This window comes from Aulonocara sp. 'chitande type north' Nkhata Bay, linkage group LG1, assembly GCF_057382095.1.
Source record: "Aulonocara sp. 'chitande type north' Nkhata Bay isolate Kocher_YH1m ecotype deep benthic linkage group LG1, A_spYH_male_GT1.1, whole genome shotgun sequence".
Classification (NCBI taxonomy): domain Eukaryota; kingdom Metazoa; phylum Chordata; class Actinopteri; order Cichliformes; family Cichlidae; genus Aulonocara; species Aulonocara sp. 'chitande type north' Nkhata Bay.
This window is the reverse complement of record NC_141344.1, coordinates 8272562-8297337: the sequence shown is the minus strand read 5'-3', so window position 1 is coordinate 8297337 and position 24776 is coordinate 8272562. Positions and strand designations below refer to the sequence as shown.

Below are 24776 nucleotides of genomic sequence, written 5' to 3'. Positions count from 1 at the left end.
TAGCTCAACATTTTGATCAGTCAAACTGATGCAATGGACTCAAAGGTGATGCAATATTCCAGGCAAAGGTAACTACATAACAAGAATAACTAAAAATAACTAAAAATGCGAACGTATCAACCGGTGACACATCACCTGCTTCAGTTGTTTCATGGCATGAATGAGGCCAACACAGAGAACCAGCAGTTACACTGATCTTGCACAAAAATAAATAAATGGTTCAGGCAATAAAGCCTGCCATCTGCTGGTGTATGTCAGACGTCAGCGAGCCACAGAAAATCCCATAAAGGTACTTACAATTCTAGGATAAGGCACACGCCCAAAGGAGTAGATCTCCCACAGTAGGATCCCATAACTCCAAACGTCTGACTTAGTGGAAAACCTCTGTTGGATTAAGAGAGAAGCCGAAATTCATACATTATACATAAAGGCATTCAGAAAGCAGATCAGGCTTGCGCCTCCCTCCAGACCAACAAAACCAGGTCGTACAGTACATGCACCCCCACGGTGGATTTTAAACCAAACAATCAAGATGTGACTGAAGTGCACACTTTCAACTTTAATTCAAGGGCATTAACAAAAGGACTGCTTAAACTTAAGGAATTGCTGACATTTTTATAGACAGTCCCTCATTTTCATTTTAAATATAAAGATTTCCACTCTATAACTGTCCATTTCCACTGCACTGCTGCCACAGCCATTATATTTTGGTCTGCTGCCTTGACCCTCGCATATACACACACACACACCGTCTGTGTTTTTTTAAACCAACATTAAGATGTTGGCATCAAATTCAGAAACATTTCTCATTCTCAACATTTTCAGTTAAACTCAGGCCTTAATTCATTAACATTTCAGTGAATTTGTTTACACATTGTCCTAACTTTGTTGGAAATAGAGCTGAATAATTATTTTTCCCCCCCATATTTGCAGCTTGTTCAACAGTCATACACTCTTTGCTGTCAGGCTCTGGGTGCCCAGAGTTACTTTATCTGGGCAGAAATTCTGGGCAGCTTGACAGATGATTCGATTAAGATGTTGAGAAAACCTTTGGGCTTGCTTTTACTCTCCAGCAGGAAAACTGTTTATGAGCCACTAAACACCACTCTTTGTTAAAATGGCCTCTTTAAATACTTTTAGGGCAGACAAACACACTATTAATGAACTTGCTAGACCCGGGATCAAGATTATACCACTATTTAAAAGACTGTCTTCGACTGGCACTCTCATTCAAATAAACTGATATCCTGCAGCCTCCCCTTTTTAATCCATTTTAAATAAACCGCCCTTATTCAGATCAATTAAGAGTCGAGTCAGCAACATCAACCCTGTCTCATCCCATCACCTTCTCTCTTAGTGCTTCTGGGGATGTCCATTTGACGGGCAGCTTGGCAGTGTCCTGTATGGAGGATGCCTCCTTGGTGAGGCCGAAGTCGCTGACCTTGGCGATGTTATCGTCAGAAACCAGCACATTGCGAGCCGCCAGGTCTCTGTGGACGAAGTTATTGGCCTCCAGGTACTCCATAGCTTCACACACGTCACTGCCAGGAAAGAGGATGAGTGAGAACTGGCTAACTAATATAGGGCAATAGGTGGTTGAGGATTTTACTCAACCACCTATTGCTGTCAGGAAAATTAGCTTGGCTAGAGGGAAAACTAAGCCATTATGATTTTCAATTTAGTTTCAGATGTAAATGCTCCAAAATGTTTTTTCACTACTGTAAGTTATTTCAAAACTTACAAGGCTGGCACAGAAAAATGAAACTTCAACTGATTAATTTGAGACAAACATATAATAATGCTCATCTGAAAGCTTACACTCATTCTTTGTACTGATCACAATGGACTTAACTTGCTTTAGATAACAATATTAGCTAGATAATTATTAAATTAAAATAAATAAGGATGTATGAGTTGCAGCAAACAACGTTCATGTTACTGCTATGACACTTTTCTCCTGAAGTTCAGTAAGAACGCAGAGGGTTAAAGTGGCAGTGATTTAGTTTCAGATCCCGAAAAGAGCAGTTTAAAAATGTTCTTTTAAATAATTCTTTAAATAATTGCTTGAAAGAGACTCACAGTGAGAACTTGAGTAAGCAGTCTCCACCGAGAACAGTCCGCCCTCGAGAGCGCAGGTAGTCCACTAGGCTGCCCTGTGGTGCAGTTTGGATTATTAACACAATGCTTACATTCAAGAAAGTCTCACAGAAAACTGTGTAGGTACATTTTTTAGCATGAATAGCCTGAGTAAAAACCAAATCGACGACCCCGTGCGAAAAAAGAAAACATGTCAAAGTATTTTTTTTTTAATAAGGGGAAACATTTGTTTCATCTGTACAATAACAAGTGTTTTAAAAATCCATTTGCTGTTTTACATGAGGTCACAGTCGTCATCATTTCTTGGCTTAGAAGCAAATGCCTCCTCTAGTGCACAACCTGTAACCCCCTCTGCAGATGAAACAAACAAGATATAAATCTTTTTGTACCCGCTGAATGGGGTCAGGTCAGGTGTTTTCCAGTGTCTCCTGTCTTTATGCTAAGCAAGGCTAACAACTGTTTCATTAGCGTGGTTTTGACTGTGTTTTATTCTCCTAATGTACTGAACTAGCGTTTAAATCGCAGAGGGTTAATGCGAGCATGTACCATTTCCAGTTTTAGAACTTGTCATAAAAGAGCACTTGGGCTGACCTTAGCCATGTATTCTGTGACGATGTAGAGACTGCCCCTCTCCTCCACGATTACCCCTAGCAACTGCACCAGGTTGTTGTGCCTCAGTTGCCTGTCGAAACACAGAAACAGAGGGGGAAAAAAATATGCGGTAAGCATGCAGTAAAATATTTTTTAAAAATCATGGTCAACTTCTACCCACAAAAATGACAAAGGATGACCTAATATTTGATGAAGAAACATGTCTGCAGACAGAAACATCTGTGGTGGTGTGAAGTACAAAAAGCAATAGCTGCGGATCTTACGTCATGACAGAAGCCTCAGCGATGAAAGCCTGTGCTGTAGCGTCATTTTTGATGCACTTGACCGCCACCTTGGTCCCTCTGTAGTCTCCTACCATCACATCTGACAAGGACACAGAGGGGACAAAGTTTTAGTACATTCTCCAAGGTGACCTTGGCCTGATGTGAGAAATGAAAATGAAATATGAAAATATCCTGTTTAAATTTGGTTCTTACCCCCAAACTCCCCTTTGCCAATGGTCTGGAGGAGTTTCAACTCTTTTCTGTTCAAGGCCCAGCCACCTGCCAAAAGAGGACGTTAATGACACTCTGCAATCATAATGTAAGTAATAATATTATTCCAAAAAGGCGTTATGAAAAAAATCCTCTGTTCATGACTTTGCAGTTACAGCAGCTATTTTCTTGTTAAAATAACTTTGACAATGATGTATATCCTTTAAGCAGGAGAATTAATCTTTGCATTTCTCTAGTGTAAGAATTAGCTGGGTCAGATGGGTATGTGAGGGTAAATAAAGACAGAGCTGGAGATTGACCTTGAGAGCCGGTGAAGCCCAGCAGTCGTTCCCAGCCACACAAAGATTAACCACCCTCAGTTGATTAATGCTATTAAAGCTCGTAGGAGACGCAGGATTTCTCTGTACACTGTGTGTGTGTGTTCATGCATCTGATACTGTGAGGTTAATGTGGCATATAAAGACAAGCATAACAAAGTGTCCCTGTGTGTATTGGTGCCAGTGTCCCTGTAGGGCTGTGTAATGAGCTCTGTGTGCTCTTACTCCTAGAGAATTCGTCTTGCGCTGCCACTGTTCCCTCCATCAACTTCGGTTTAATCAGCCTGGTACAAAGGCCATCAGCGTCTTTGGTGTAGTGCTGGAGAGAGAAAGTTTGAGAATTAAATACAATCTCCATGCATAAAGAAAAAAAAAGTATGTATGCTTCAAGTGTTAAAAGTTACAAAGAAAATCCTCTCTCAAAAGGTTTTCCCTGAATTTAGGTCAGCAGTATATACTGTACTGTGCCACTGTACCTAGCTGAATGATCCGATACGGATGTTCTTGGATTACTTCATACTGTTGAGTCTATATACAAGCTTTTGATATGCAAAACAAAAGAGAGGCTGATGTTCGGGGCCACCCTCTGCAGAAAAATGTGACGGTAGCGATGAAAAGAAGATTCAAGCTGTGTTGTCAGATTTTATGAGAGGAGGCTCCATCCACCAAACAGGTACAGCATGACAGGTTTACCTTTTATCAACATGCATCTTTGTTAAAGACGAGGAGGCTCGTCTTGAGGGACGACAGAATCCCGGCCTCATTTCCATATGAAAGATGGAATAAAACAGGAGCAGCAAAGTTGGGAGGATTTACAGCAGAGTACAAAGCGAGAAAACACAGTAAGGTGTTCGCCTGAAGTTTAAGGGCTGCTTCTGCTGCTCTGTAAAATTTAACTCCAGCTCCAGTCAGAAGTACTCTATTAAAGCAGTGTGTGTTTCTAATCAGCTCCAGTTACAAAAGACATGAGTACATTTTCAGATTTGCCCTTTTTCCAGCTCTAAAACAAACCAAAAAAATCCACCAGAATAAAGTTTTATTACTTTAAAAGCTCTATTTTTTTTCTTTAAATTCGTGTAGTTGAAGAGACAGATGATCCACTATGTCTAAACTTACTAAAGGTCTTTTATGTGTCTTTCACTGCATTTCCATTTGAAACGATTCCTACTCATGTTACACAGAGACTCATCCACTGTGTAAAACATTTTAGCTTCCTTCCCTTTAAGACAGATTTCTTTTGATTGGCTGTCCTTTGGTAAAGTTTGTGGGTGGGTCTCCTATGCTCACAGCCTGAGTTGCGTGTCTGAGATGACCAAATTATGGATATCAGCCCTTACTGACATCATGCAGACCCATTAGTAGACTTGTTTGTTACTGGAAACTTTGAACATGTTTAATATGATATGAGCATCCACCATTGTAAAACAAAATAAGAAAAAGCATAAGGTGTAGTCTCTTTAAGCTACTTCAGATGTGGACAGATCAAGGGACAACAATACGGAGGGCAAGTCACTTATAAAATTACATCCCCTGCAGCTTTGGCTACTATATAAAATGCTTAAATAATCACTACACTACAGAAAAGTAACTATCAACAGAAGTCAGTTAAAAAACAAACAAACAAAAAACACAAAGGAATAAAAATCTACACTTTAAAGTCAGACACACTGTGATGAAAAGATCACACTTGGGAAATGTTTAAACCTCTGCTGGACACTGTCAGTATTAGTGTAAAGGTGAGGTTCCTGGGGAGCATTTACTGTGGGAACAAGGAGGAGGGTGAGAGGGCTGGTGCATTTGCACCAAGCTGACAATACAGGGATGACTCGTCTACCTACAGAGAGCTCTGCTGTCAGATGGAGGCAGCGTGCAAAGTATGTGGTACAACCGGTCTTTGGGCCACTCTGGCATGTACTGTTGTTGGTCTGTCTGCCAGCCACGGAGAAGAGTGAGGTTATAACATATAAACAGCTGAAGTGACAATGACAGTGACAAGTGTCCACTGCAGCTGCTGTCTCTACTTTTTATACTGTATTTCTGATCTTTTAAGATTTTTTTCCACAATCCTCTCATTCAAGATGAACTCTTCTGTCACTCCCTTCCCTATTCTGGCCCACTTGTCAACCAATCGCCTTTCAGCAGACGCATACATCATCTGCTTCCAGCGATGTGCAGATAGGTTTTGGAAGACTGCATGGCAGCAGACCTGACATGGGTGAAAACGCCTCTCTGCTGTCTGTCCAAATGGAAACGTGTATGCAGACACATTTGTGGGACCATATTACACTTTACAGTTCATCCTTATAAAGACAACAAAATAATCTAATCCCAGTCCATATCTGCTTATCAATTTAGGATAGTATTACAAAGGCAAGGACCCTGTTTGTCACGGCAAGTAAAGAAATAAAGACCATCTGCGTTGAATTGCAAAGGCAAAAAAAAAAATCATGTGAAAAGAAATCAGTGCCTCCTTAAGTGATAGCAGAAGTTACATAAATCATGAAACCTCTTTGTGACCACTGTTACACAACTGTGGACTGATGTGATGACTATAGACTGTAAGATATGATTATAACCACCAGGGGGCAGCATGGTGAAGGAAGGCTGAAGACAAATTAACTGCACATGTAAAATAGCCACAGTTATACACAAATGATGCATTTAGATTATGTATAGCATTTATCAGGTCATTATTTATCATTTCTGAAGCGTTGCCTATATGATCTTGAAAAAGACAGCCCTGAACGGACCTTAATTAGCATTGCTTATGTAACAAATAATCACTGAAATGCAATCTTAGAATGCATGACAATGTGTTTTTAGAGCACAAGTGGCTAAATCACAATCTTCCCATGTGTAATTAGCAGAGAAAGGTGTGATCACAGAGTTGAAACAGCCAGTGAGCACCCTAACAGACAATACTTTGACTGTGCAATTACACCCCTAAAAATACCATATGGAGCGAGCTTTGCTTTTGTTTTTGTTTTGTTTTGTTATTTTTAAAAACCACGTGCATCAGAGGATGCGCTGACTGAAGACAGAGGTCTGCCAGCATTTGATGTGTAGGTCTATATGAAGAATAACAGAGCAGAGGAACACCGAGCGAGCCGGAAAAACACACAAGAATGTAAGGAATTCTATCATGTGCAATTATAGAGAAAGAAGAGACAAGGGAATGCAGACAGGCTACAGAATAAAGATGTAAAGAGATATCGAAAGAAAGAAACATAGCAGGGTAAAGCAGGGAGACGGAGACAGTGGAGGGCGAAAGGAAGATACAGAGATGAGAGGAGGAGGAGGACAGAAAGCAATATGCCAGGTATCCACCAGGGAACACAAAGACAGAAAGAAAGGAGGAGGGAGGGAGGTGGAGAAAGGAAGTAGAGGCTGAACTGAGCCCGGAGGGTGAGTGTGTGTTGGAGAGTGTGTGTGAGAGAGAGAGATTGTGGGTGGCTGATAACAAGAATGCGCTGGGGATGTAGATGGTCTCGTTGCCAGCTGGCACATTCCTGCCTGTCCACTTCCAACGCCCCACAAGGCAAAAAAGATGAGGCCCAATTAAAAGTGTGATAGCCGCCAATCCAGCTCTTCTCTTTATCTAAGAGGATGAAAGGCCTTTATCTCGCTCCCTCTCCGTTTCTATCATCATGTCTCCCCGTCTTCCCCTTTCCACACTCCGTCCTTCCTCTGAACCAGCTTACAGAGAGCAGTCAGGGAGTGAGAGGATCAGACAGCTTTTTGAAGGATACGTACTTGAGTCAGAGTTTTGGGAGAAGTCCACAGAGATATTCAGCATGTGTGTCCTTTACAGAGTTATGTAATCAAACTGCTGCATCATTTATCACCATATAACTACCACAACTTATTTCTATTAGCTGTCGTGCCATGCAGTTTAGAAGATGGATTCCAATTGTTTACTCCTAATAAAAAAACAAAACAACTTTTTTGTTGATTCAAACAGGTTTACATTTTCCTTTTTACCAAACAAATAAAAAATAATCAATAACCAAAGACTGCAGGTGTAATGTAAGATAATCAGCTTTTAATGCAACTGACTGACTGTCACAAATGCTAGGGGAATGTGATGGGATCATTGGGTGACCTAGGGCTGCTCAATTAATCGAATTTTAATCACGATTACGATCTGGGCTTTCAACGATCATTAAAAATGACTGAGCCGATTATTAGCCCCTCCCTCGGGCAAATCCAGCGCACCTCTCTGCATTTCGAACATGCGTCACAACAATTAAGAGCAGCGGTCCCCAACCCCTGGGCCTTGGTCCGTGAGTCGTTTGGTACCGGGCCGTGAGAGTTGAGGCTCAGGTGTGAAATGTATGGTTTCAGGGTTTTTATCGGTTTTCAGCGTTATTTTGTTATCGTTTTGATCGTTAACTCGGTTTTCCTTGGTCTTTTCACGTGTGTTATGAATAACTCTTCTTTTTTTCGGTACCGGTACTAGTTTTATTTTGTTGCATTTATCCGCGACACCTTAAAGGCCGGTCCGTGAAAATATTGTCGGGCATAAACCGGTCCGTGGCGCAAAAAAGGTTGGAGACCGCTGATTAAGAGGACCCGAGGGAAGCTCGGAAAGCTAAGCAGAAGTTATTTGGAGAGGAGAGTGACTGCTGTTGGTTGAAAAGAGAGGTAAAAAAAAGACTTCAGTGGTGTTGCACACTATTTTATATTATTTTTTAAAGTCATTATTCAATACATTCTTATTGTTAACCCTTTAAAGAGCCGCACGTTCAGTTTTGTTTAACTATTTTTAAATCCCTGTAGAACCTGAACCGCGTAAGCTAGCGCAATAATTTGTTTTGTATATGAAACCGGAGTTGTAGTACTTACATCTTATGCCATCAGCTTGTCCTCGGTCACGGTTTCCTTCCACATAAAACTTTGCAAAAATTGCATAAAAAGCGCTTGCAGGAACAAAAACATAATATTACAGAAACACGCGTTGCCACTTCCCACAGTGAAACAGACGTCAGCACGAACTGTCGCATGTCCGCCATTTCCTGCCCTAAACCGGACGTGACGTCATTTTCGCGGAAAATGTAGTTTTTTACTTGTAGGCCTTAAAAGCCTATACTGGTGTTTTTATAAGTCATGTTTGACTTTTCTGAATAGTTGCTGGGATGCTTAGAACTCGAATTACACTGCTGGAAATAGTTTATTTTGATGCACCTGCTGTTTTCTTTGCAAATTTGCATCATAGGATTGTTTTTCGTTTTTCCTGCAGTATATAAAAATTGGTGTATCTCAAAAATAAAACTATGAAGACACTCAAAATAAATTTCCTGTTGTTGTAAACTATTTTTTGCAACTTTTTTGTATTTAAAGTTTTGAGGGATAAGCCTCTTAAATTTCTCCAAGTAGAAATATATGTAACAAAAACGATTTTCAATTTATTTTTTTTGTAGTTTATTGCACTTTTATGCAATTAATGTAGTTACTATGGACTTAATGCATACATATTATTAAATTATGGGCTATAACAGTTGTATTGATGTATAGTAACTTGAAATGCTCCCAGAAATGGCACTACAGCATGTATAAAAAAATATATATATATATAAGCTCTGGCGGACTTGGTTCTATAGTAGGTCTTAAAGGGTTAAATAAATATCGTCAAATAATCGAGATCTCAATTTCAGTGAAAATAATTGTGATTATCATTTTTGCCATAATCGAGCAGCCCTAGTGTGACCTAATGGACAATGAGATACAATATTTAACTGTAGAAAATACGTGATATAAGAGGCTTTTAGCTCTGTAATAGACTAGAAACAAGTCTCTCGTACAGTGTTAACTGTGTTAAGATCTAAAACACCTTTGATAGACAGACGAAGCATATCTGAGAGGATAAACAGTTGGCCTGAAACAAACAGAAATATAAATTCTCATAGGAATTATATAACAACCTTTTAAGGGGAAAACAAAAAAAACCAAAACAAAACAAGTAGGTTTGTTTTCCTGCTGCTCTTCAGTTTTACTGAAGAAACTCTGCTTGTTTCGGCTGCTCCCTTATTCACAAGGGGTCACCACAGCAGATGTAGCACATGTTTGATTTGGCAGATTTTTTCCACCAGATGACCTTCCTAACGCAACCCTCCCACAGGAGGAGATTTAGTTCCTCTCCTGGTCTCAAACTGGGATCTTTCATGTGTCAGGCACATGTGTTAGTTGCTAAACTATGGCGCCACCCTTTCTGAAGAAAACCTAAGATGGAATAAACTTTGTAAAATCACCAACTTTTTTACTGTAACAGTTATTTTAAGGATCGATACTACTTAATTTGAGCTACCTAAATAAAATGTAGCCTAACTCTCTGTGACCTTCAGGATAGAGGAAGTATGCACTGGAACATTAAAACAAGGTGACATTTAAAGTTTCATTTTCTTACAAATCGCTCTCTTTGACGTTCAGTTAAATGCCTCAAGTCTTTCGGCTCTTAAAAACAAAAACCAGCTGGAAATGATGATGATGATTATGAGAAGGCATTCATCGTTTTTTTACTGCCAAACTGAATGCCAGTAGTACTATTAAAGGTGTTCTGTCAACAAAATTAGACTACAAATAACAGCTATATGCTCTCCATCCTTCCTCACCTCCACCAGCTGCATGAGGTTCTCAAAATACTCTTCCTCGTCGATGGTGAGTTTGCCGTTGTGGTAGATGATGCGGTAGTGCTCCACCTTGCCATCACAGCTGACACACAGGGTGTAATCTCCAGGATAGTTGGTGCTTTCCCTCACCAGGAATAAACCCGTCTCTGGAGGGTAGAGGAGCCGCTCGGCCTGCTCCCGAGTTATCTTCCCATGAAACCAGCTGGAGAGAGTGAAGAGAGGGGTGGGAATGAAGGACGTGAGGAGACAAAGAGGGAAGAGGGAGAGAGAGTATGTCAGACAAAAAGGACACACAGGATTGACTGGAAGTGTTTTATGGCCGCACACAGAGTGTTTATGTAACAATGACGTTGTTTGATCTATGTACAGAAACTCAACTTGTGCCGTTTTTTAAGAATATATCTCCAAAAAGAGAGAGAGAAGAAAACAACTAAATTTCAACCATACAGAGGTACCAAATTCCATGTATCATGGCCCACAGCATTCCTCTGAAATGAGAAGTGAAAAACAAGAGGGGGGCAGTAATGGGAAGCCGACAGCAGCACTTCCACCCTGTTCAGCTTGAATGGTGAAGGGGCGAGGCTGTCTGATCTTGGGGAGACAGTGAAAAAGTACCTGAACCCAAACAACAGGAAACATGGTGCTAAAACGCACGCACGCATGCATGCGCACACACACATACACAAAGCCTGGGGCAGAGTCGGAAACTGACATACAGGCACTGCAATAACAGGAAAATGCAAAAGCTGCTCAGACAAGGCGGGGAGCAGGATAAAACCAAGTCACCCATTCCCGACTGCGGTCAGAGAGACCAAGAGACGGATTGAACTTTCACCACCCGCTGTAGCGAAAAGGAGGGAGATCAAAAACCAACTCCACCTCCTGTTAAGTTAAAAAGCCGATCACAATTCTGTTGGTTGTGGCAACAAAGAAACGCTTGCTTCCTGATTTAGAAGCTAACTGTTACACAACGAGCATCAACCTCGCCATATGGCTTGACAGGAGGCATCTATATGCTACTGAAGGACGGATTAGACAGCAAGATCACACACTTTGATCTACTCAACCACCATCTTTACAATCATCTGTTACAAAAACAGAATTTTTTCACACAGCTGTTGCTTTTAAATGATAATGCATCCTCCATCGAGCTTAAATGGTAAATGTTTTTTAATCTTTGTTAGATACATTTCAGTTTCCTACAACAAAAGCTAACACCCTATTTCAGTATTCTGAATTTCCTTCCATTCATGGCTATTGATCTGTGGTATTAAGCATAAACACAGGGGGGTATCCCATGTACCCTGCTGATTTCTGCCACTATTTGTATGAAAGGTCACATTAGCCACCAAGAATTGCAAAGGACAAAGTCTCCTTATCGGCACTGGCTGGTCAATGGGTGGTAATTAACAACTATGAATGATTTAGCCCACTTTCCTGTGGCTGCCTCTGTCACGCCCTCCTCCTCTTCAATCACTCCACTTGGTCTCCTCAGACAGCAGAGGCCCTTGTGGTAAAGCTGCTTAACATGGCTCGAGTTGATTAGATCAGAATAGGGAGCTTCTCCGATGGAGAGAAGCTCTTTAACTCCCAATAATCCGAGAGCAGGCGCCAAGAGTGGATGGCCCCAGTAACACAAAGCCCAGTGGTAGACACACACTTGCTGCTTTGTCTCCAGAAATTAACCGCAGTTTTCAGAAATGACATCATATTGAAATAAAAGTGAACAACATGTTCAGCACAACTTGGAAGGAATGAGTAGGACAGCGCAGATGAATACGCCAGCTTTCTTTAGGGTGGTTTGGTTACATGGGTCAGATATCTGCCACATGAGGGCAGTAGATGGAGCAGAGTCAAGTAAAGGAGGCAAGCGCTGTATCTACAGCCGAGTATCAACCGATACGGGTGAACGTTAAAGCAGAAAACCACAGATGAACCCTTACGTAACCCAGAAGAGAGGGAGAGGTCCTCTCCGAGACATTTGCTGATGATTCATAAAAAAATCCAAAAGTCCCTGCAGGATACAGAGAAACGAATTCTGATGACTTGAGTTAAAACACTGAACTATGCAGTGATCTCAAAGGCAGCAATTAGAGCAGAAGGTCAGGATGTGAAAGCATGCTGAATATTTGGGAGTCAAAGAGCAGTGAGTTAGTTTCATAGCACCCTCTTCTTCTTTCCTCCTTTCTTTTAGAAAAGCAACTCTGAGAAGGACATTTGGTTATGGCTGAAAACAAGTTTCATTAAATTCATTCTGAGCTACAGATTAATTACAGCTGTTCCCCACGTTAGCCTTTAATAATCAGTGTTGTTGTGTGCACACAAATCCCTTGTAGCTGCACAAGGCTCATTTTAAGTTACTGCACCACCGGGCCTCCTAATATCACACACAAAACATGCCTGAGCTGAATGACACAGTAACCGAATTTAAAATGGTGTGAACAGACGGTATGAGGTGGCAAATAGAGAGGTCAACGCTTTCAGCAGCAGTTGATGAAGGGAGACAAAGAGGGTCAAAAGTCTATATAAATGTTTCCTGCCAACATTTTAAGAACATATCACTAAGAATAGTTTGAGCTACACATGCAATGCTGACAAGACTGCATTTCACTTTCTAACCGCAGCTGACACCTTTATTGTGTTAATGATTTCCTTCTAGGAGCACGAAAAGAGTTCATTGTTGCTGCACGAGGTTTGAAAGGTACAAGGAAATAAATGAGCAGCTTATGTATATAACTCCTTACTGTCAAAGAAAATTGGATACTTCCAATACTGGAAACACTGAGAAACTGAAATACAATCTGTACTTTATCTTTGACTTAATTAACTTAACTATGCCCATTACAAAAAACCACAACTTTGAGGTCCAACTTACCATTCTCTTCTTGCAATTCATGTACTTCCTACTGAAATTAAGAACTTTCTTCTGCTTTGCAAAGTTTTAAGACTTGTTTATTACCATCTCAAGAGTAAACACAAATGGTCTGGCAGCTCTCACAGCTTTCAACATCTTATAGCTCATAGCTCGGTTGCAGCAGCTCGGCTTTCCTGTCTCCTTTCATTTGAATATGCCTCTCGTTATGTTTTCCTCGTTTTGAATAGCTGCATTTTCAAAGAGCCCGAAATGTCACTCAAATCTAGTGCACAGCTGGCTGTAGCCTCTATGGGTGTCTGACACAGACAACAGAAGACAGGGAATTTTCATCTTTTGAAGTCAAGACTAATTTCTCCCTCTCACAGCAGGAGACAAAAGTGAATCGGGCTATAACAACTTGTTCATACATAAAGATGTCTGAGATACAAGACACAGACCATTAGTATTTTGATTATAACTGTATTCTGTCGCAATCCTGGAGAACTTTGGTAGTTTCCTAAAATGTTATTTCAGAATGAAACAGTTCTGCAATCCTACAAAAAAAAAAAAGAAAAAAAAAAAAAAAAGTATTTTATCCTCTTACATTGCATTAAAAAAATGTTTGTATGGTCTTAAAAATAAATGCAAAACACCACAAACACACAGACATGACAGTTTAACTGGGATTATCCATTCTAGTACTCACGGCATAAGACTGAGTTTCCCTCCTGACTTGACGCCTTCCCTTTTCTGGACATAGTTAGCTGGGATGGTGCCCTCTCTGCCCACCTGGTTCCTTGCTCTGTACCAGTTTGGATCCTGAAACAGTCGAACACACCACAACACAGCTGAAATACCATAACTAAGGCGGGGTACCATTTTTATACCAAGTCATTTTGTGGGTAAGGAACACTTCTGTACCTTAGAGATAACACAACACAGAAAGACACAGTAGAGAATAAAAGCCAAAATCCACTTCAGCCCCATCAGATATTTGTGGGCACAAGCTGTTGCATCAACAGAAACCAGCGAGTGCCTCTAGCTAAAAGGAAACCCACCAACTGAAGCAATAAAGCTGTTTGATAGGATTAAGTTCATTGCACCTTTTTAAAAGCTGATACACTTTTTTTTTTTAAATGTAGCTCTTTATTTGTCTTGTCATTTGTCATACAAATGAATAAACTAACTACTTTGTTAGGGACAAAACTTTTGGTTGTCTTGTCTTCTGACTTAAAGTACAAAAAACTAGGATTGTCTCATGAAATACTGCACAAATCCTGTTATAGGTACTGTTGCTGACATTTCAAGAATGAAGACAAATCCATGTCCTTTTACATCTCTGCATACATCTGTATATTGTTTTTAACATACAGAGAACATTTTACAAGTCCAATCATTGGTGAACAATCCAAAAAAAAAAACAACCCTATTAACTGTGAAAACCCATGAAGAAACAGAAACAGCTTAAACAGTAACTTATTCACTGAATAATAATTGCTAGGATGGCAGCTCTGTGGGTTTAGTTAGAACAACCATATTCAAGGCACTTGTTTTCTTACCCTGGTGACTCCGATGATGGTCAGTACGTCTCCTTTACAGAAGGGTAAGTCCTGTTCATTGGCAGTCTGAAAGTTATACTTGGCTACACACTCTGTGCCAGTCGACCATGGTACCTAGATTATAGAAAACACAGAGGAACCAACATTATCTAGAGGTGTAACTCATAAGGAGCTAAATGAAACAAATTACAGAACACAATAAAAGAGTTTAGAGGTGGAGAGGCAATTGGGGAGGGCGAGAACAAGTCCTAATCACAGTGTTATGAGACTAGGATCCACTTATTAAAACCAAAGCCTGCCAGCATTACAGTCCTTATTCTGAATGTTTCTTTAGAGAGTTTACTCTTCTTCTTATGTTGTTTGTTTTCCCTTTTCAAATCTTTCAGGACCGTGTTAAATCTGTTCAAATCCAATAAGGCCTCAACAAATAAAATCGTAAGTAACACTTTTTGCAGTAGTTTCCTGGTGCAGTACAGGAAGTTTATTTATTTATTTATTTATTAACCTTTATTTAACCAGGAAGATCCCATTGAGATTAAAAACCTCTTTTTCAAGGGAGACCTGGCCAAGATAGGCAGCAGCAGATGTCTCACAGTTACAGAAATTACTCAAACACAGGCAGCAACAACACACATGCAACAATAAGTGAAAGAATACAAATAAAATAAAAATAAAATTCAATAAAATTCAAATAAAATAAAAAGTCAGTTAAAATGACAATCAATCTAATTGAAACAGTTGCATGTTATGGACTTGGCCTCAAGGATTCGTAGTTTAGATTTAAAATCACTTAATGAAATGAATTCAGTCATTTTCCATTCCTTCTGCAGTTTGTTCCAGGCCGAGGGTGCTAAATGGACAAAAGCTCTTTTTGTATGAACATTAACCTAGCAAGTAATTTTCTTCCCCATGTTTAGAGAAACTGGAGCTTTCATGGAAACTTGGGAGTAGGGATGGGTACCGGTGTCCGGTGCCATGATGGCACCGGTTCTGACATAAACGGTAGTAACCAGACCGAAAAGCAGCGCACATTTCGATGCTTTATTTCGGTGCTTTTTTTTCCTGAGCTGTGATACACTTCTAGCCAATCATTTTACGTTTCCGAGAATAGTAGGCGGGCCCAGGTACGTACGTTCTTTTAGAGCAGAGCTACAGATTAAAAATGTCCAAGCCGAAGCGGTCAAAAGTCTGGCTGTACTTCACAGCAAAATATGCAAACTCAGCAGCCTGCAACAAGTGCTTTAAGGTGATACTGTGATACTGTCAAAGGAGGTAACACCTCAAATCCGATGAAACACCTGGCGATGCATAGCGTTTTTTTAAAAGCCCAGAAATGCGCCGTATTTGATATCTTGCTGCGAGACCTCACACGAGCGCATCTACTGCGGGTGGGTTGCCTGTTATGCAACATCCCCCAAAAACACGAAGAGGAGAGTCCTGGCCCCTAGCCCTGCCAGTGTAGCAGAAATGATGACGGATGATGATGGCAGCAGCAGCCGTTCTTCTCTGCGTGAGTAGCTAAATGTTGTTCGTGTGTAATTTACGTTGAGTAGGCTAACCACGTTATTACATTAATGCATGTAAGGTGAACTAGCAAACATCATCATAGCTACATGCAGCTGTCTTCTTGTTTGATGGCAGATGCTCCCTTCACCCTGGCCAAAAAGGCTAAAATGACCAAAGAAAAAGTGGAAAACAGTTAAACATGAGAGGTTTTTGGACAAAGTTTGTGTTTTTTCCATTGTTTAAGCACTGCTTCCAGCCAAGAGTGATACCATATATGCCCCATAGCTGCAGAAAAGGCTAACATTGTTATCTTTTTACAAAAAACAGCTGAACATGAGAGGTTTTTGGACCAATTTTGTGTTCTCCATTCTTTAAGCACCGGTTTGAGCACCGTTTGAGCACCGGCACCGTTTCAAAAGTACCGATTTGGCACCGGTATCAGATAAAACCTAAACGATACCCATCCCTACTTGGGAGATTACTGTGCTAAACACTGAGCCACTGTTCAGTCATTAAAAGAGTTTATTAATCTAAAAATTAAACGTTAAATGTTGTGCATGAACAAACAGTAGGTTTATTAAATCTGCTGACCTCAGCTTATTCCCAGCATAGCCCTGCCAAACCTGTACCTGCTTAGAGATAAAATAACCCTGAGAGAAAAAAATAAATACCTGTGTATGTGTGTACCCAAAACAATGTGCTTTCAGTGAGAATTATTGCCTGTTCACTCCACTGCAGTGACTTTGAACCTCAGCTAAAGCTCTGCCATATAGTTGCACTCACTATCAATCTTGACTTGTCTAAAAGCCACAGCTGCAAGAATCACATATAAATGACAGAAAAGAAAGGAAAACAGAGCATTCAGCTCGCACTGTTAGATCAGCAAAGCGGTATGATCACTATCATGCCTCAATAACGTGAAATGACAAAGCCAGAGAACAAAGCAGCAGGTGTGAGTGAGCGAGTAGAGCCCTTGAACAAGCTGCTTTATTTGCAGTGGAGGCTGTGAATGTGTCTATCGCAGTCAATAGAGCGTTACGAGTTTGATGGCTGCCGTGACACAGAAAAACCCCCAAAAACCATTGCATCTCCCATAGCCTTCATTTCCATGTGGTCACATCAAGAAAAGAACTTTATTAAACTGAGGCTCTGCTAGACCTAATGTGTCATTGGGGGAAATTTCCTTGCGGCTCTTAAGTAATTTAAGACATAGCCTCATGCAACACACAAAACAGCTGGGGAAGAAAACTACGGCTAAATTTAACACCAAGTTGCGTTCATATATTTTTAACAGCAGCATGTTTTCCTTGTGTTGTTTCCTAAGAGGGAAGCGCTCGAGAAGAGGATGTAGATCATCCACCTCGAATTCACCTCTTGGGCGATATACAAGTCAGTTTATTGTATTTGCTTACTCCACCTCTACAGTCTCCACCCCCATCCTTACATTGTCAATCTTTACAGAGGACTTTACATTTATACTTCTGCAAAGCTTTGAATTTTGATGCTTAAATATCTAGAATAATGAAACTATTATTAGCTACAACTTGGACTGATTGAGAAAACATTAAAAAAAGCTAATAAGTGCAAAAAAGCATAATCAGCTAGATTTCATTCATCTGATGCAATTATATTTCACAAGATGGTTACATATTTAAAGCGTTAAGCAAAATGCAATTCTTAATCTTCCTAAATAAAATTCTACTATTTAAATATTGACAAGAAAAAGAGAAGTTAAAAGTAGTTGTCAGTATAACTCAGATACGTGCAATTTGAACTTCCAGCTTTGTGCTAATAGGAAGCTTCAGTTTACGATTAGACAGAATATAGAAGAAGGATCAAACAAAAGTTAAAGTCTTGAAGTTTTAAAAAGTGCTGTGATCACAGCATCAAGAAACCTCTGGCAGATCAAGGAGGAGTATGCTACAGTGTTGTCTTAATCTAGAGAGAGAGATGCTTGTCATCCACATTAAACAACATTAACAAAACCAGACAACTGTTGCTTGGACATATTAACCTCCAGAGGGCAAACGTAATGCAGCAACTGAAGACGTGAGGAAACTTTTCTATCTTTACAGAAAGGCATTATTAATTTAATGATTTGTAAACAAAACCACGGGAACTTATTTGGAAGAGTTGCACATGTATATATATCTAAAGTAAGAATAGTGCTGTTGGAAGATCAGATGTCTGTATTGGTGGTATTTCACAATGTTATGCTAGCAGCTTTTCTTTGTGTGGTTACATTAGTTTTTTGACTGAACTGTAACCTGTGGGCCAGCTGCTTGATGTGACAGAAAAGCTCAGACGATTATGATGTGTCATCGTTATGTTCACTTTAAGACTTGTTGGGAAGCCTTTACTGCACTCAGTTACATAATGTGCTCTTGTCAGCGTGATTAATATTATTTCACTTCATCTATCTTGTCAGCTCCACTCTACATGTGATGCACGTGTGAGTGAGCGCAGGTGCACTCAGTGAGAGCAGGGTAAAAAGAAACTATGGCAATCATAAATGACAGTAGTACGCAGTGAAGACTCGCTGCACTGAACTGAGAGTAGAGCAAATAAATGGGGTCAACCATTGTTTCTCATTTTTATTCACCTAAAATTTACTAAAGAAAAATACCAATTCATTAAATTGGATAAAGTTAGGAAAGCAGTTTTAACTGAAACCTGATATGCCCGATACATAAAATAAAAAAAGGTCTCTTCCTCAGGAGTGTACAGTGTATTAATGTAAAACTGGTATTGGGGTGATACCAGCAGATACCCAAAACAAATGTATTAGATTCATAACTGGGAAAAGAGTTAGATCTAAAGCTTTTATAGACTTTGTAACCATCCAGAACAACTAAAACATGCTAATGAGAGAATCTTGAGTTTTCATTTCAAACAGATTCTTTGAAATATAGAGAGGAAGAGGATTTTTAATTCTATTACACGTGGACACAAAAAGTGTGCAAGTAAAGGTGGAAAAAAGCAATATGTTCTTCACTTACATGGATCCCAGACATGATGAAGGGAATTTGGCAGCAGGTGTCCTCAGGCAGGTAGCGGTCACTGTTCAGCTAGTACCATGAGAGCTGTAAGACATAAAGATAAAGGCATTAGAAAGACAACAAATGTATTATATAAAAACTGCTGAATGATCACAGTGTATGTCATAACAATAAGAACACAAACAGCCACAAAAGCAAGTCACAAGCATATCTCACTGGCTGGTTAATCAGCCCAAATGAAACAGTTCCAACAACTCTAGCACTGATCTGATCACTCTACAGCTAGCATGGCTGACAGATTAGTGGATGGTGTCTGCTACAAAGTGTTAGTAGAGATTAGGGCGAATGTGATTTAAATTAAAAAAAAAGGATTAAAATAACGTAAAACGCCAATCTATCCATTCTCTTATAGAGAACAGGACACACTGGACAGGTCATCAATCCATCGCAGGGTTAATATGAACAGACAACCACTCATGCTCACGTCTGACCAACTTAGAAATGCCAATTTACCTAACCCATGGATGCCTTTGGACTGTTGGAGGAAGTCAGAGTATCTGGGGAGAACTCTTGTAAACATGGAGAGGACATGCAAAGTCAACACACAAAGGCTTCGGTTAATTCAAACCCAGAACCCACTGCCGCTTTAAGACAATAACCAAATGCAATCATTGCACAGTAGCAATCATAAGTTTACTTACTGTCTAAAAAAAAGAAAGCATTTTATTAAAGTGCTTAACTGCCACTAGAGCAGGGCGATATGACCAAAAATATTTATCACGATATACATTTGAAAATTTGCGATAACGATATAACTGACAATATAATTGACACTAGACAAAATACTTTACAACTCCTCAACTTTATTAGTGCAAAAAAACCCCCAAAAAACGATCAAAGTATTTTCACTTAAACGAGCAGGTGTTTTTTATGTGCATTAAAGTTAAATAAAAATTTAACAGTGCAAATGCAAATTCCTTGCTGACAGTTTAACCAAAAGGCATTTCCAGTTGAAACTGGCCGACATATCCTCAGCATAACCATGTATAATATCCACAGAACTTAAAAAGAGGTTATACACGCACAACACGGTAATATTATGTTGAAGCACAGTATGTATCACTCTGCGAGGCTCCTGCCTAATATAGCCGTAATGCTCCGACAATCCATCAAGCTGTGCGGGTTCGTAGTTTAGCAAAGTCGTACTAAAAGATTTGACAGATTTTCGAGTGCCGTGTACCACATAAAATCGTTTCGAGGTCAGTAAACACAACCAGAATTCATACATAAGGCACACGGGATTATAAAGGGCACTGTCGATTTTCAGAAAAATCAAAGGATTGATTTTAAGTGTGCCGTATTTTCCAAAAAACACTGTAATAACGACGGCCCGCTAGCATGCTCTACCAAAAATAGTGCTGGCCAAACCAGTTCCACACCACTGAAGTTACAGCATTTTTAAAAACCAATTCTGATTCATCCGTTTCATTCAACGATCCGCTTTCGCCCTTCTCATTCTCCGCCATGCTTTTTCCACCATGTGCATATGAAAACAAAGGCACTGTGCATGTGCGTTTTACCCATATCCTATCGCGATATTTCATTTTCTTATCGTTGCCGAACATTATACCGGTATTACCGTGAAAGGTATGATATGGCCCAGCCCTAACTGCCACATTGCATTTTAAAAGATTACTTTTTAAATTTTCTACTGCACAAAGTCTTACACAACACAGCGTTGTTATAATGAAGCAGAAGTAACACTAGGTGCAGGTCTCTCACGGTAGGCTCCATTCAAGCATCTTACTTCCGTCCAGTCCAGAAAACAGCAAGTTGAAACAGGGAGGGTGGAGCGTAAGTAGGAGGAAGTTGCTGACGAACAGTTTCCAGTGGTTCTTATGGAGGCAGGAAAGGGCTGTATTTGGATACCAATGTGAACATGTCTACACTGCTGATCTTTAGACTAATTTTAAATGGTCTAAACCTAACTTTAAAATAAAATCAATTTAAAAGAGGTCAGTACTGGGGGAAAAACAACAACAACAACAAAAAACCCTTCAAATTGGACTGTGACTTGTTCTATGTATTGTAGATGGACTTGATGAAAAACAACCTACAGCTTTCACTTGGATTATATTTCACTGAGCATAAGCAGGCGATTCCCCCAACTTATGAAATAACAGAGCTCTGTGTAATTTTAGATCCATGAATATGATGCATCTCCTTCAAAGAGCCTGGCATTCTCCCTAAGAGCATCTATAGCAAAGCTTCACAGCCCTACCATATCCTGTGTTGAAACAGGAAACAGCCTAATTGCAGACCACTGCAGAGCAGTATGCAAACTGACAGAGCCAAATATATCCAAGGCCAGGCTGCTCCTGTGAACCCAGAGGGTACTTCTTTTCCCTTTACCATTCTTTACATCTAAAGCAACCCTGCTGGAACAGAGCAGCCACACTTGCTAGTCAATGGAAAGGAGACAAGTGAGTGCTATTCTTATCTTGCTCCAGCGCTGAGGAATAGCTGCAAGCTATTCAAGAGCTTCAACATTTCACTGATCACATCACTCTCCATGAGTTAAACAATTCCCGGTGAATATTACTTTTTTTTTTTTCCTTGCTTTTATTTTTGCTTAAAATGTTTATCCATAACAGACTAGCCTAGGAATGTGAACCTTCAGTTTTCCTTTAGCCTGATGTAAATATGAACCATGATCCTGGCCAGATGAGCAATAAGCACAAACAACAAAATCTTGTAAAGAGAAATGGTTCAAGTGTATGGCTGTTCAAATATCACATCAAAGAGTACATTTTTAATTCAGGCTCACAACCCCCCCAAGTACCACATGTACCACACATGAATGCAAATCACTTCTTTCTCCACGCCCCTCCTCCTAATTGTCTTCTGTTGTGTGACAGGAGCTGAGTGTTATGGCAACACACCAAGTGATGTAACAGTAGGCTTTGATGCAGCGCTGCTTTTCTCTCTGCTGTGCCAGATGCCAGTAATAATGTTATGGTTTTATTTTATGTGTCGTTTGTATTCTAACCTGCATTGTGTGTGCCATCCTGTTCTTTTTAAACCTTTGTGATTCATATCAGCTCCTGCAACCTACTGCACTTTGGTGGATGTAGATTAAAGAAATTAAGTGCTCGCCTCCCATCTACAATATGCCTGTATGATCTTGTTTCACCACATTAATATTTCAGTGCATCGAAGCTCTTAGACAACTTTCTGCATTTTCCATGACCTCAGAGAATACAGCGATGTTAACTCTTGTTTCTGTACTATACACCCCCAACCTGATTCCTGAAGAGCTGTTGCTCAGCGCACCACAGAACACAGATACAAAGAACTATCAAAAACTATGACAGGACTGGGTTTTTATTATATGGTGTCTATACTTCACAAATCAGCTCTGAAAAAAAGACAACTGAGATAGCGGTAACAAAAGATGATTCATACACCCCCACGTCAGCGGACAGGACAGTTACTGCAAAATAATCTATTGCTTCATTTTATTAAAAAGAAAAAAGAGAGAGAAAAAGACCAAAAATGTCAAAACAGAATTAACAAATGTTTCCTTTGAAACAAATGTAACACTGACGTAGGGTCTCTAATTGTGTTATTGGTTCATTTTAACACATTTTTGGTTCATTTGCTTTAAGAAGTTGTAATTTGTTCCAATATAGAAATTTTCCTATTGCATAATTTCATAAGAAGTGAAATGCAAGAGACTGATTCTGACATAAAATAATGTTGGAGTTAAAGTGCATTTTCGAATTCACAGTTCTTAGAATACTGGGAAATTTGTGTCATCTAGATATAAAAGATTAAAATCACTATTTAGTGATTGCAGAGAGCAAAACCTCAGGGTACTTGAACTGATTTAACCACTGACACAAGTTTTCTTTTCTTTTTTTTCTTTTTTTACCCATTTACTGAAAGATATTTCAATTAGAGTTATTTAATGGACATGGACATAATGTGTAGACTCTCAGCTTTCAATTGAGGGTATCCACATTCAAACCCGATGAAGGCTTTAGGAGTTTGAGCTCCTTAACATGTGCCACCATTTTTTTTTTTTAAAGAACCAAAAGTATTTGGACAATTGACTCAAAGGCTATTTTATGGGCAGGTGTGGGTAATTCCTACGTTATGTCATTAATTATCAGTTAAGTTGTATCAGTTGTGATCCAAAGCATACCACATCTGTAAGGCACAGCAGAGGTAATGTGATGGCTTGGGCGTGCATGGCCAGTGGCACTGAAGACACTAGTGTTTAATGATGATATTCTGACATGTTCAGAGACATATTGTCTTATCAAATCAGCTACGTGCGGTCACACTGATTGGGCGGAGTTTTATAATAAAGATGGGCAATGACCCAAAACAACAGCCAAAGCAACCTGGGAGTTTATTAAAGCAAAGAAGTGGAATATTTTTGAATGGCGAAATAGGTCACCCGATTTTAACCCAACCAAGCATGATTTCACTGGTTTAAGAATAAACATCAGAAAGAAAGACCACAAACAAACTGCTGCAGTAAAGACCTGACAGAGCATTAAAAAGGAGGAAACCCAGCATCTGGTGATGTCCATTAGTTCAAGACATCAGGCTGTCATTGCCAGCAAAGAGTTTTCAACCAAGTATTTAAAAAATTAACATTTTATTTTCAGTTATTTTATTTGTCCAATTGTTCTAATTATAGCCCCCTGATGGGATTGTGTTCAAAAATGATTTTGTTTCTCATATTTTTATGCAATCTTTTTGTTCAGCTCACTGAACTAAAGCTAAACGTCTGCACTTCAACTGCATCTGAGTGGTTTTATTTAAAATTTATTTTGATAATGTACAGAATCAAAAATGTTCCTGTCCAAATGTATATAAACTGTATAGCTATGATCTTTGGCTAAAGAGTGGATATAAAAAACTGGGCACAAATGAGATTCCTCTGAGAGGTGTCTTGGCTTGGTTTTAGAAATATAGTGAGCAGTTCACTCATTCAGAAGGGGCTCTGAGTAGAACTGCTATTAGACAACATCTAAAGTAGCCAACTGACAATGTTGAAGCATCTGACAACAATGTCTCCTGAAGACCTCCTAGGTGGGGTGTTTTGGGCATTTCCTACTGGACATCCCATAGCAGACCCAGGATACATTGGAGTGATTGTGTGTATTGCCTGTCCTGTACTGGGAATTCAATAGAGTCTCTTGGATGAGCTGGCCAGGCAAAAGTATGTATGCAAGCACAATTAGATGGCATTTAGTTAAGATACAGAGTCTGTGTTACTGTTCATTATTTAATAAACAAAAATATATTTTATGCTTGAACAATTGATATCCAACTTGAAAAACAAATATAGTCCTGGTCATTTTCTTTTTGGGGAAGACCAAAACCTCTTTGGGCAGTGCCAACATGGAAGCTACAAGAGCATATTTTTGCTTTGGTCGCAAGCTAAAATCTTGTCCATTAAGCTTTAGGGGTGGGGGAAAAAAATCGATACTGTGTAGTATCGTGATATTTTGTTTGCTAATAATGTATCGATACAAGGACAGCAGAAATCGATATTTTGTTACAAAAAAAGTTTTTGTGGACTGGAACTCTGACTTCAGAGCATGTTGATCAGCTCCTTTTTCTGAGCAAGAATCCTGACATTCCTTCACTGTCCAAATGTGTTTAACTTGTTTTTTGGCAGCAATAAACATGACA

At 39.6% G+C, this 24776-nt stretch overlaps 1 protein-coding gene across 3 annotated transcripts in view; it reads right to left on the bottom strand.

Annotated features, from left to right (window-relative positions):
* cskl (c-src tyrosine kinase-like) overlaps window positions 1-24776 on the bottom strand; it is a 49570-nt gene that overhangs the window by 1501 nt on the left and 23293 nt on the right. For 2 of the 3 annotated variants that reach the window (XM_086314952.1, XM_086315118.1), the window contains exons 2-12: window positions 19065-19148; window positions 14560-14673; window positions 13707-13819; window positions 10129-10348; window positions 3746-3839; window positions 3186-3251; window positions 2973-3072; window positions 2689-2779; window positions 2080-2153; window positions 1346-1541; window positions 298-384 (exon numbers count right to left, since the gene is read on the bottom strand). In XM_086314952.1, the coding sequence (XP_086171078.1) occupies window positions 298-384; window positions 1346-1541; window positions 2080-2153; window positions 2689-2779; window positions 2973-3072; window positions 3186-3251; window positions 3746-3839; window positions 10129-10348; window positions 13707-13819; window positions 14560-14673; window positions 19065-19079 (1170 nt within the window). In that variant the 5' untranslated portion in view covers window positions 19080-19148. Of the gene's footprint in view, window positions 1-297; window positions 385-1345; window positions 1542-2079; window positions 2154-2688; window positions 2780-2972; window positions 3073-3185; window positions 3252-3745; window positions 3840-10128; window positions 10349-13706; window positions 13820-14559; window positions 14674-19064; window positions 19149-19577; window positions 20702-24776 lie in introns of those variants that run through there. The other variant, XM_086315038.1, reaches the window with a different exon arrangement.